The sequence below is a fragment of the Abrus precatorius genome, unplaced genomic scaffold (genome assembly GCF_003935025.1).
Source record: "Abrus precatorius isolate BTA unplaced genomic scaffold, Abrus_2018 Scaffold8, whole genome shotgun sequence".
Lineage (NCBI taxonomy): Eukaryota > Viridiplantae > Streptophyta > Magnoliopsida > Fabales > Fabaceae > Abrus > Abrus precatorius.
This window is the reverse complement of record NW_020874428.1, coordinates 2,245,271-2,257,733: the sequence shown is the minus strand read 5'-3', so window position 1 is coordinate 2,257,733 and position 12,463 is coordinate 2,245,271. Positions and strand designations below refer to the sequence as shown.

The 12,463-nt window shown below is 27.5% G+C and overlaps 1 protein-coding gene across 1 annotated transcript; it reads left to right on the top strand.

Annotated features, from left to right (window-relative positions):
- Positions 1 to 10,819: 10,819 nt before the first annotated feature.
- On the top strand, positions 10,820 to 11,807 carry LOC113848149 (ethylene-responsive transcription factor WIN1-like). Its single transcript, XM_027477543.1, has 2 exons — positions 10,820 to 10,938; positions 11,300 to 11,807. Exons 1-2 carry the CDS (start codon positions 10,859 to 10,861, stop codon positions 11,805 to 11,807), a joined length of 588 nt encoding a protein of 195 aa, XP_027333344.1. The 5' UTR covers positions 10,820 to 10,858.
- The last annotated feature ends 656 nt before the right edge of the window (positions 11,808 to 12,463 follow it).

Genomic DNA, 12,463 nt, shown 5'->3' with positions numbered 1-12,463 from the left:
GTCAAATTTTGTAGGCAGCAACTTTGTTTTTTTTTTTCAACTTTGTAGGCACCGGCATTCAAAATCTGTAGGCATTGAATTTTGCATTTGGTAGGCACCAAATTGCTACAGTAATTGTTGAAAAACTTTACAAAATTTTGCCTATAAATACCCAGTGTAAGAATGAATGAATAACATACGGAAATCGATCATTCACTGATCAGAAGAAGAAATTTGAGAGTGTTATTTTGTAGCTCTTATTTCATTCTGAGAGAGTATTTATTGAGAGAAAAAATAGAGTGATTTATTACTCTTTGTCCTCATAATTTTAGAGGACTTTTTGTACTCTCCCTTTTACATAGTGGAATTATTTTGCTCGTCGTTATCCGTGGGTTTTTTCTCCGATTTAGAGTTTTTTCCACGTTAAAATCTTTTCTCCATTATTCTCTTCCTTCTCTTTATTTCCAATTAAATTCGATCCATTCTTCCGCATTGCGTTGATACCCCAACATCATTATTGTTGGACCTAAACCATACATTGAAAGGCATGTACAACAGAGAGATATAATATCCTACGCTTCTGGAATGTTCACCTAACAATTTTTCTTCTATGTATGTGTGATATATGTGATGATTTCTCAGATTAATAGAATATTAAAGATATGAACTCCTCATATATGCTTTCCTCCATTAACAGGTTTATGATTTATTTATTTGTTTATGGTCAATGTCTACAAGAGAAAATTACGCTGCACAATGATACAACTATTTATAAAATTGAAGAATCTGGAAAAACGATCTCAAAACTTAAATATAGCCATCAAGTTAAAATCAGTACTCTAGTCTTGTTTATTTCCTATCATTTGAATTAACTGAAATTACATATAAATGTAGAATGATAAGAAAAAAAATAAAAAAGCTTAAGCATGATATGTTTAGATCGGAATCAATAAAAAAAAAGAACTTTGCATCAAGAGAGAAGCTATAAAGGATGTGACCAGCCCTAAGGGCCCAAGATTATGCAATCATATTCACAATAAACCCTTCTTCCTTTCTCCAATAAATGGAATACTAGAAAAGGAAAAAATATCTGCAATGACTGTTACAAAAAAATTACTGAAACTAATAAAATTAACATGAAATAAATCTCTCTTACACAGAAAAACCCCTTACATTTGAGCTTTAACTTATCCATGACCGAAAGCATAAGAATGCGAAACTAGGCACCACAAAACAGAACATTGAGGAGCAGCAATATTTCATCTCAAAGAATCCACCCATTTGTGTTAACAAGCAACACCTATAATACGTGTCTCCTAAATGTAACCCCATTATAGAAGCAAATTGAAGGTATCTTATACCAATTTCCAAAGAATTCAATGAAAGAATGACAAACAAAAAAGTTCCATCAGGTTACCCTATTGGCCATATCTCTTGCTTGCTTAAAAACCAAGCAAGTACAAACGTGATTAAAAAATTATATTAAACTATAGTGAATGACCTTAACATACCCAGAAAGGTTAAGACATGCAAAACAATCAAATTTTCAAATTTCTGGTATCCTAATATTTCAGAACTACAAAAGCAGCATCAACTAGTGATTTTGGATCTCCCATGTTCTATGCTCAAAACTCACTTGGCTGATGTTTTAACTTGCACAGGAAGCCAAGTTAATAAAATATTATTTAGTTATAAATAATACATTAATATAAATTTATTTGATTATTTCCTTTCAGATTAAGTAACAAGTAGAACAGTAAAAGTCAAATTCAAATCGAAAATCCGTGTTAGTACTTTTTTTTCCCCTCAGCTACCAAACAAAGAGAAGCAACAAAAGAGCAAAGAACTCACCCCATGCATCCCAAAGACCAGATATGGAACGTATCTACAGAAATTCAGTTGCATAAGTCAAAGCAGTGATTTATTATAAAAAAAATTCTGAATTCTTTGAGGAGAATTCAATATTGTAACCACACTAGTAGTGCTAAAAAAAACAGTTGTGCGTTCAATAAAGAAAAGGAAGGAGGGGTGGTAGAAAGATAGCAAATATTCAAGTTGTTTGGTTCTTGAAAATAATGAAAGAGCTGCATGTTTGGTTGTTGAGAAAATTAAGAATCCTGAAAAGATTGCATTTTGACCATTTTGGTTTAAAAAAAGGTGAAATCTCTGGTGCCTTTCCTTTTAGGGGGTTTGGGTGTCCCTGCAGCCTGTCCCGTAGCTTTGTGGTATATGTTATATTTTATATAATATTTTAATATAAATTTTCTATTACCTTTACTTTTGTTGCTCCTAAATAGAAAGTCTTAATTTGTTTTTCTTTTTAAGAAAAAAGGATAACCAATGCGGAGCGATAGCATGAGTAAAGAAAAATGTTGAACAGTAAAACTGATGCAATAATTGATCATCGAAGATACTAATAGAAAATCTGTTTTGAAAAGACAGGATAACGAGTGCAGAGTGGTGGTAAGAAGAAAAACGAAATGATAAAAATCAAAACTGGTGCGACTTTCAATCATCGAAGACACTCTCAGAATAATAATATTGATCGTTTCTGCATGTCGTGGGTGATCAAGGAAAGTAATACTAGTAAGTATACTAAAGTACACTAGGCAGTGAAGTAACAGAATAAAATAGAGGGTTTTCGTAGACACAGGAATAATTTAAATACTAATTTTAATTAATTAGATAAAAGTTGAACAATTGAAAAGAGATAATATTAAAAAGAATAAATATTAAAATGTTGAATAATATAAAAATAATGTAAGATTTGATGGAGTTAGATATTAGGATAATTTATTTTAACTATGTGTTAATAAAATGTAACATAAATATTAATATGTCTTGTTTAAATTAAATTAAGTCGTGGTAGAAATTATCTCATTAAGTTTTTTTTAAGATCAATCAATGTCACTTAAATAAAATCAAGTACATAATCTCTTAACATAATCAAGTTTACAAGAAACTTTTTAACTTTTGAATACCACATAAATCATATTTGTTTATCTCTATGTATTATTCAACTCATAGCATTGCATTCATAGGCATGACTGTTCTCTTAGTAAACTTGTAAAAATTTCTATAATCCTAATTTGGTGATCAAGCACTTTAAGATAAATAAGCTCAAATACAATGTTTACTATTAAATAAGAACAAGACATAAATTTATTTATATTATTATAATATCAAATACATAGTCTCCCTAAATCACCCTTAGTAAAGAGTTTAGTTACAAATAATAAAAAATAGCTTACAACGAAGAGAACTAAAATAAGAAGTCGTGAATAAAAAAAAAATACATAAAAAGTCGAAAAATAATCCTAAGAAAAGTTTCTCTCTCAAGCTCTTGAAGTTTCAATATCCTTGCTCCCAAGCTTCAAGTTTTTTGCCTCTTTCTTCCTCTCAATTTTCATATCTCCCTCTTTACTGCTGCTGGCAGTTGTTATGCTTTCCTAGGTTTTGTTTCAATTATGAATTATCAGGATCAATATAGAGATTCAACCCACATATATACTCGTGAACTCATATTGTAGCGTGGTTATAATCAAACTGGAGCAAGTTAAATTTTCAAGATCACCTACATCCAATCTCTTTAATTCGTCTTTCAAAAAGTTACAAAACATAAAAAAAAAATAATAATAACTAAAATGTAGGGTTAAACGTGAATGTAATCATGCAAGAAACTTAAACTTAATAATGTGAAAAGGAGAACTAAGAAAACTAAAACTAATTATCCATAAACTAAAAGTTATCAAAAATCTTTAAGAAAAAATATAACTTCTAAGGAAGTTATTAGTTGGAGAAAATATTTTGTTTGGTATATCAACTAGGTAAGCTATAAAATCTCTTACATGTTTGTGCATGTTTTAGTTGTAGTTAGAACAAAGTATGTTAGACGACAACCATTATTTATGTGATAATAATATAAATTATGAAAGATGGGGTTATAATTTATAAAATATAATTTTTATGGTTTTGCAGTATCTCATTGAACAATTTGCGGTGTTGTTTTTCATTACAAGTCCATGGTTATTTGCACAACTTTTGAATCCAAGCACTGAATAAAACAAGAAGAGAGAAAGTACATAGAGTAGCTGTCATACTTATTATGGACTTTTTATTGCTACTCCGTGGCAAGATTGTGAAGTTATATTTTCTCAATTATTAATCAATAACTTGCATGCCTTTCAAAATCAAGGTTTGTCTCTTGATTTAATGGTTTACATAGGAGTTGAAGAAATGTATTAGAGTAAAAAAGCTATCGGGATATATTTTTCTTACCCTTTCCAATGAAGAGTATGTACCTTCATCTATAGGGAATCTTTTGCTATGATGGCTGCTTCTTTTGTTTCTCTTTTTGAAGTAGGAAGCAAGTCTCTTAATAGAAATCCATGTTTCAATCGTTATGTAATTTTGTAATGCAACTGCACCAATGGAAGTTAGTCCAAATAACAAATAGCTCAATATCACTTAAGCAAGTAGACTCATGTACTACATTTAGGTGTGCAGTCCATGTCAGATTCGAATTAAAAGGACTCAAACTCGAAACTTTGATTAAGTGATACTAAATTGCTTGTTACTTAAACTAACCTCTGTTGGTTGTGTGTGTGACTTTAGTTGTGTGGCCATTAGAATTAATAATGTAATTGTAGACTATTGGACTAGGGAAGTAGTCTCATGGTGTGGATGTTGCATTTTGTTGTGCAATGGAATAGTATTATTTTAAACTTTTACGGAAAGAGCATAATTTTCATATTTGTTTTCACGCTTAAATTTCTATATTTCTTGTATTATTTATATAACAATATTTTGTATTATAAGTCCTGTTAGTAAGTGAAAAATACTAATAAAATTTCATGGATATTTTAGAGACATGAATAACTGCCCATAATATAAGTAAAACTAATTTAAAAATGTATATGAAATGATAAAGAATAAAAAAAAAACTCTTATTAAAATAGTTAGAAAATTAAGTGAAAAAATAATAAGAAAATAAATTATAATAAATTTCAACAAAAAATAATCTAAATAAAAATTAAAAAATGTTTAATATATATTATTATACATTTTAGTGATCATACGTTTGCCAATATTTTTGTTCAAAGAACAATTTTAAAGACTATTACCTAATATTTTTTATCACAAAATTTACAGTATATTTTTTTTCATGAAATATCATAAATATATCACTATAAAAAATTTACTTATTTGTGACAGTTAATTTTTATGATTAATGGTGATTTTAACTATTTCTAAATTTTATTCTGACAGTTATAAAACTGACATTAAAATTGGTGACACAAAGCTAAATTTGTGACGATTTTGAACTACTACTAAATCTTTAAATTTGTGATAGTTATTTAATGACGATTCTACTGCTAAAATTTGAAATTCAAATATCAGACTATGACAAGAAACTGTACTTTGTTTTAAAGTTTAGCTTCTACATTTTTCTCTTGTTCTTATCTTCTACTTAGTTCTTTCTTTTGTTATTTGAGTTCACATTCTATTTATTTTTTCTACTCACAACTATATTATATAATTCATTGTGTAGGGTCGTTGAAGGAGAGCCATTCTTAGAGTAAGTGAAAAGTATTGTGGAGGATTACTAGACTTGCACAGTTGGAGAAGATACTTTGACAGTGGTAGCAGTAGTAATGACAAAGAGGAGAGTGGTGGTAGAACTCAATGAGACCAATGTAGAGGTGAATGATAGCTTTGAGTGAGTGATGGAGAATCGGTGGGGCTAGAATGATGTTTCTTATATTCTGTTATCTTAAACTGAAACCAAATCCTTGCGGTGATTATGCAAAATCGTTGCTAAATTCTGCATTTTTTTTTGTGACGAATACTCAAAATTGTTATTGCTAAATTTTGCATTTGTAAATGTTAACATTTTAACGGTTAGTTCCCAACCATGGGTCAAATGGAATCCTATACATAAATCGGTTAATAAAAGAATAAAAAAAACTTGGGCAAGAATAGAACTGGGTGACCTCCTAGGAAGTTCTCGTGTTGCATCTCTTTTTTATTTTTTGCTATTAATTTATTTTATTTTTTGGCATATCTGTTATTCTTCGATCTCCACCTCGACTCGATGATCTTGTCCCAAAATTATGTGATATTGATCGATGAACTTTTTTGTACCTATTTTATGATGATAACAGTAAATTCGACTTGACCTTCTCGATTCGCTCCAATTGAGGTCAACTTCAGCCTCAACATTTATATAGAAGTTGATCACAGTTAACATCACAAGTGCGATCATACCAGCACTAATGCACCAGATCTTGGGTAACCTCCGCTAATGAACCAACGTGTGCTAAGTGGTGCATTTCTTATAGTGTATCTATTATACTAAAAATATTGCTTTTTTAAAAACATCAATTTAAAAAAAAAAACTTAAATTATCATAACTAATTTTACAATTTATTATTATTATTATTATTATTCCTATCATTTATACCATCTTTTTATCTCCTTCATAACATTAAACCTTATATTTATTTATTATCTTAACTAAAATTAATCAAATAAACAACATAATACATATAAATATATGAACGGTAATAAATATTCTTAAATAAAAAAATATTAGACAAAAAAATTATTATAACAATTTTATGCTTCCGTTGAAAATTGAATGTAATTAATTTCAATGAAAAAGAAATACTAAACTTATCTACCAAATAACAAATTTACAAACTCTCTACAAAATAAATGACTAAGAATGCAAATAAATTTTATAAACACGACAATTATTACGAATGAATTCTATGAACGTGGCGAATTAAAATTATTTAATTTATGAATAAAAATATTATTCAATTCTGTTTCATAAGAATAGTTAAATTACATTATGAATAAAAATATTATTAAAAATAACTTGATTACATTATTATTTTTATACATTTAAAATTAATCCTAAAAATTAATTTAAATAAAATAGTTTGATACATTAATTTTTTAATATATATTTTAGAGTAAATGTTTAAAAGTATTAAATATTATATTAAATGCTTTAAATTATCATAAAGTATGTATTGAATATTTTTATAGTTTTGAGATAATAAATTTTTTTTAATAAAAAGATATTTTTAATTGGTTAATATAATTGAACACATAATAATATAAAAAAAACATTGATATATTACTTGGCTGTAATCTCTCTCTACAGAGAAATTAGAAAAAGAAAGTTGAGGACGAAACATGGTCAACGACGACGCTTTATTGAAGTTAACGTGCCCTACAGGTCAGGTCATTTATTAATTTCCTACATTCTTTTATTTTAATTTAATTTTTTTTATGCTGCAGAGAACTCAAAAACCTAAAATTCCGTCATTTTTTTTCATTTAAATTTTTTGAAGAAATAAAATGTCATCAGTTAAAACATAAAATCGCATAGTTTGGTAGCCATAGTTTGACCTTTACAATGTAAACAATCCAAGTTTGGTACCTTTCTTTTTCTTTTTCCTTTTCCTTTTCCTTTTCATCTTCTTTTTTTCTTTATTTGGTTTATGGGTAGTTCTTGTCGTTGACATATTCTTGTTCTAGCTATTTCTGTTCTAAGGTTTTATACTATTCATCAAGGGAAAAAGAGGCATATTCTGAGGTTAATGAGAATGCTTTATGTCCCTTTGTGTACAAATGTTTGATTCCATTGTCCATATTACGGCTCAAGCTTTCTCATTCTCTGCTTACAAATTCTTATTGCTAACATTAATTTTAGATATAGATTAAATTTTTAATATATTTGGTCAGATAAATGAGCATTTCCAACTTATTTAACTAGATTTATATTATACTTGTTAATTAAAATTTTTAAAAAGCATAAAAATCATAATAAACTAACAATTTAACACTGTTATTTGACATAAATTACAACAGTTTAATTAATATGAAGGAAGAGTAACATATATTCATACTCAGTTTTAATTGATAATTTGATTCATTGTTTATGGTTTGCATTCTCACTGGAGTCTAACAGATAAGGATCAGCAAATTGTCAAACATTAATTAAATATGTTTTGCTTTGTCCTTCCCTTAAAAACAAAACAAAATGAAAACCCTGAAATGGTCCAGAATTTCGTCCCTCAACTCCAATGATAGACACGTGTTGTCTTATGGTTACGCAAATAAACAAGTACTAAAATAGTCAAAGGATCCCTGTTCACAAGAAAGGAATTTTAATCATAGTATCACACGGTTTCTTAATGTTTTATTTAGATTCCATTAAATAGGAAATATAAAAAAATTATATTACTCAATTAAGTTTAAATAAAATTTGCTTTGTAATTAACTAGTACTTTGAGGTTTAGATAATACATTTTAATTCCATAAGATTTTTAATATATACATGATATTTTTTTGTAATCTCTTTTTTTTCATTAAAAAGTTAAAATTTAACCACGTGATAAGCATGTGACTATTTTTTTGAAAAAATTATCTCTAAGAAAGAAGCAAATCATTATTTCCATAGAATAGTGCATTTGTATTTTTTATTTTTAAATTAACAAAAATCATTATGGGACTGAAATGCAACTTATTTTATTGTATATCTTTTTCACTCATATATCTCCCTCGTTCATCCCTTTTTCTGCTTACTTTTCACTCAAATTTTTTAATATATAATAAATCGTATTCACCCAAAACTGAGAATTCTAATCTGTATTTGATGTGAATTATACTAATCTCTCTATTTTGTCCACTTTTAATGGGTCATAATTAAGATGTTTCAACACGTAAAGTGTACGTAATCTTGCCAACATCATTAAACCTCTCGCAAAAGTCGGAGAAAAACGACGCTTTGCTGTAGTTAATCTTCCGTGCATCCCTGAAACGCTGCTATTTTCGTATATGCTATTCTTTCTTTGTCAATCCATGCAATGTAAACTATTAAGAGGATGGGTAAATACAAAATTAATTATTATTATTATTTATTTGTTCCCTTAAATATTAAGATATTAACTTATTAATATTTTAATGGGTTTTGTGGAAAAATTATTTCCTTAAAATACTAGTACGTCACTTCATTAAGTTCTAAAAAAAATTATCATCAATTTTTTTTTAATTTTAAAATATTATTACATTCATCTATATATAAAACTAAAGTGATAATATAAAAACATAATTTTAATAAATATTACATTATTTTTAAAGATTGATACAATAACAAAATTTTAAAAGGTAAAGTCATCAGGAATACTTAATAATTTAAGAGATCAATTAATTGTCATATGTTTTTTTCAGAAAAAAAAATCGGGATTTTAAACTTATTATCAATGCTGATCAAAATTCCCACTTTGAAAATTCTAATTATTAAATATGTCAGTTATATATTTTTTTCAAGAATTATTTGTTTTTTATACAGTGACATTACTCGTCTTGTGAGACCGATGAATTAATCTTTTACATTTCTAGAATGTCTTTGACTCACATTTGATATCAATTCCAGATGAGATATTTAAAGGTATATTTATCCCTAAAAAGCATCTGCTCTTATTTATAAACGCTTTTGTCTCGTTTGAACTTTCAGCTGTGAAAATATACATCAAATTCTTAAATGAAAAAAATTTAACCATTTTAGGAAATTTTGACTAAATCCGAATTTTTTTTCACAAAATAAATTAATCTAAACATGTGTAAACTAAGTTTTTATAAAGAATATTGTAACTTTATTTAAACTGGATAAGTTTCAATACAATATTATAAAATTAATTAAATTTATTCTCAAAAGGTATCTTAAAATAAAAAATTAACCAAATTTTATAAGGAATACATTGACTGAGTTGTCAAGACATCTTAAGAAAATAAAATGTTATTTTGTGGACAGAGGGAGTCCTACCAGTGGCACATTTATTGAAGTGGTTAAGAAGTGAGGGAATTCTCAAACTTGTGCAGGTGAAACTTTTAATGCATATATGTACGACATTCAAAAAATTCATAGACTAACATGCATGGAACCTTCATTCAATAATTGACTATCAATACATTATTTGATACACAGGCAATTCGTATTAATTGTCTTAAAAATTACTGTCAACGAGTTAAATCTAAAAATTAAACGATTGAATATAAATAATTTTTCATTAGATGTTATAGTTTTTATTAATATTTTTCTAGATTCTGTAACAAGTATGTTAAAAATGATGATGTGCAGGATCCACAAATATTTTTTTAGCATGACTATAAAGTTTCGTAAATATTTAACAATAAACATTAAGTAATTAAGAAGCAAGTTAAGAAAACAAAGTTGAAACATTTTTATTTAGAAAAAAAGATTGTTATTTACGTCAAAAATATAAAATTTAAATACTAAAAAGTAACTTTTTTAATTAAAAAACCACATTTATTATAGAGAAAGAACATCCTTGTTTTAAATATATTTTTGCTTTCTACATATTTGTAATTCTTCAATTTGATTTTTAATTTTTCTAAAAATTCAAAATTTCTTATTTTGATAATTATTAAATGATGATGTGAGTAATTTTAAAATTATCAAATACCAATATTTTGGAATCACATCAACAAAATATATCAAAATTAAATTGTAAGAATTAAAATAGACGAAATAAAAAATTATTGAAAAACTTACATCTAACCCTTTTAAATAATTAAAAAATGAATATAATATATTTAACATGGTGCATTAATTAGCAGGACCGTACTTGATAGTAGTAATTAGAGTGCCTAATAATTCCTCCAGCATCAATTTCACTTCCCCACCAAATCACCGCCAATCTATATAAATCTCACAAAGGGCACTGTCACAAACAAACCCATATTTATTTCCTGTATCGTACTTAGGTTCTCTGCAACCTCTCTTTTTTCTATCTTCTCCTGTACTTACCCTTTTGCTCACTCATAGTTAACACACCAAGCCATGGTACAAGCAAAGAAGTTCAGAGGAGTAAGGCAGCGCCAGTGGGGCTCATGGGTGTCAGAAATTCGTCACCCATTACTGTAATTACCTCATCCATCTCTATGGTTTATACTCAATACTGATGCAAATTTTATGTACACTGTTGCTACTTTAATATTTAATCTCACATGGACATGCATACACACGTATATACTAAATAATAGTCATTAGTCTTGCCTCCATTGGTTTGTCTAGCAAAAATAAAATTATTAATTAGTAACGATATAACAAGTTGGTAATAACATTATGATGTATTATATTTCAAATAAGTTTGTTGGTACTAGAGCTTAATACATATACCATTAACATATATATTATTAATATAGACTTACAACTTAAAATATTAGTCATTGTCTTTAAAATACTAATTAAAATATTAAAAGTGAATTATTTATTGTACAGGAAGAGAAGGATATGGCTAGGTACATTTGAGACAGCTGAGGCAGCAGCAAGGGCATATGATCAAGCAGCCATTTTAATGAGTGGTCAAAATGCCAAAACCAATTTCCCTGCACCAATGAATCAACCTCAAAGTGCTGCTACTGCTACTACTACCTCTTGTGTAGACTCATTTTTACCTCACAATGCTCTTTCTGAGCTACTAAGCAGAAAGCTCAAAAAGTGTTGCAAAGACCCTTCTCCATCCCTCACTTGTCTGAGGCTAGATTCTGACAATTCCCACATTGGAGTGTGGCAAAAAGGAGCAGGACCACATTCAGACTCTAATTGGATCATAAGGGTGGAGCTTGGAAAGAAGCATGCAGAAGGTGAGTCTAGTGTGTCAACAGGTTCACCACAAAACAGTGCTAGTGTTGGTGATGGTTATGCTGGAAATGAAGAGGACAGAGTTGCCATGCAAATGATTGATGAACTACTTAATTGGAACAATCCCTGTGGTTCAAGTAATTAACACTTTGGAAGATAAAAACAAATGCCAAATTAGAAAGTAACATTTCATGTCATAGTTCTTGAATTAGTGTATGTCCATTTTCTTCTATCTTTTTCATATGTATTTTTTTGTCTTATGTAAAACTGATGGTAAATGGACACTTATACTGCTTTCTAATATCAATACAATATACACTATTGTGACTGTTAGAATGTATAAAAATATTAGATAATATATATCTTGTTTATATTTTAAAATATAGTTTATAACTAGTCTTTTTTTAATTCATTGGTTTTCTTATATTCTTATCACTTTATAATGTATTTTTATTTAATTAGTATTGTCAATATAAATAAAAGATTGAAGCTTCTGTTTCATCATCAGACATGTATATTTCATAATAATATATTTCAGTTAATGTCAATTTAAAGATCCATTCTTTTTTACAATCTCGTCTTCCTTTACGTAAAAAAATTTCATTATTTCAACATAGTATCAAAGTTTATGATAAATAAATAAAAATTAAATTACATCCAAGACAAATCATGCTGCATTTAGAGACATTTAAAAAAAATAATCATAAAAAATAATTTCAGATATTTTAAAGGATTTTAACAAAGAAAAATGGTTTTTATAATCATTAAGAGAAGATACCTTTAGATATTTTAATTTTAAAA

Bases quoted from the DNA above. Each gene is read 5' to 3' on its own strand.
- LOC113848149 (XM_027477543.1), top strand. From the start codon at position 10,859: ATGGTACAAGCAAAGAAGTTCAGAGGAGTAAGGCAGCGCCAGTGGGGC. The intron at 10,939-11,299 runs GTAATTACCTCA...TTTATTGTACAG, and splicing joins GAAATTCGTCACCCATTACT to GAAGAGAAGGATATGGCTAG.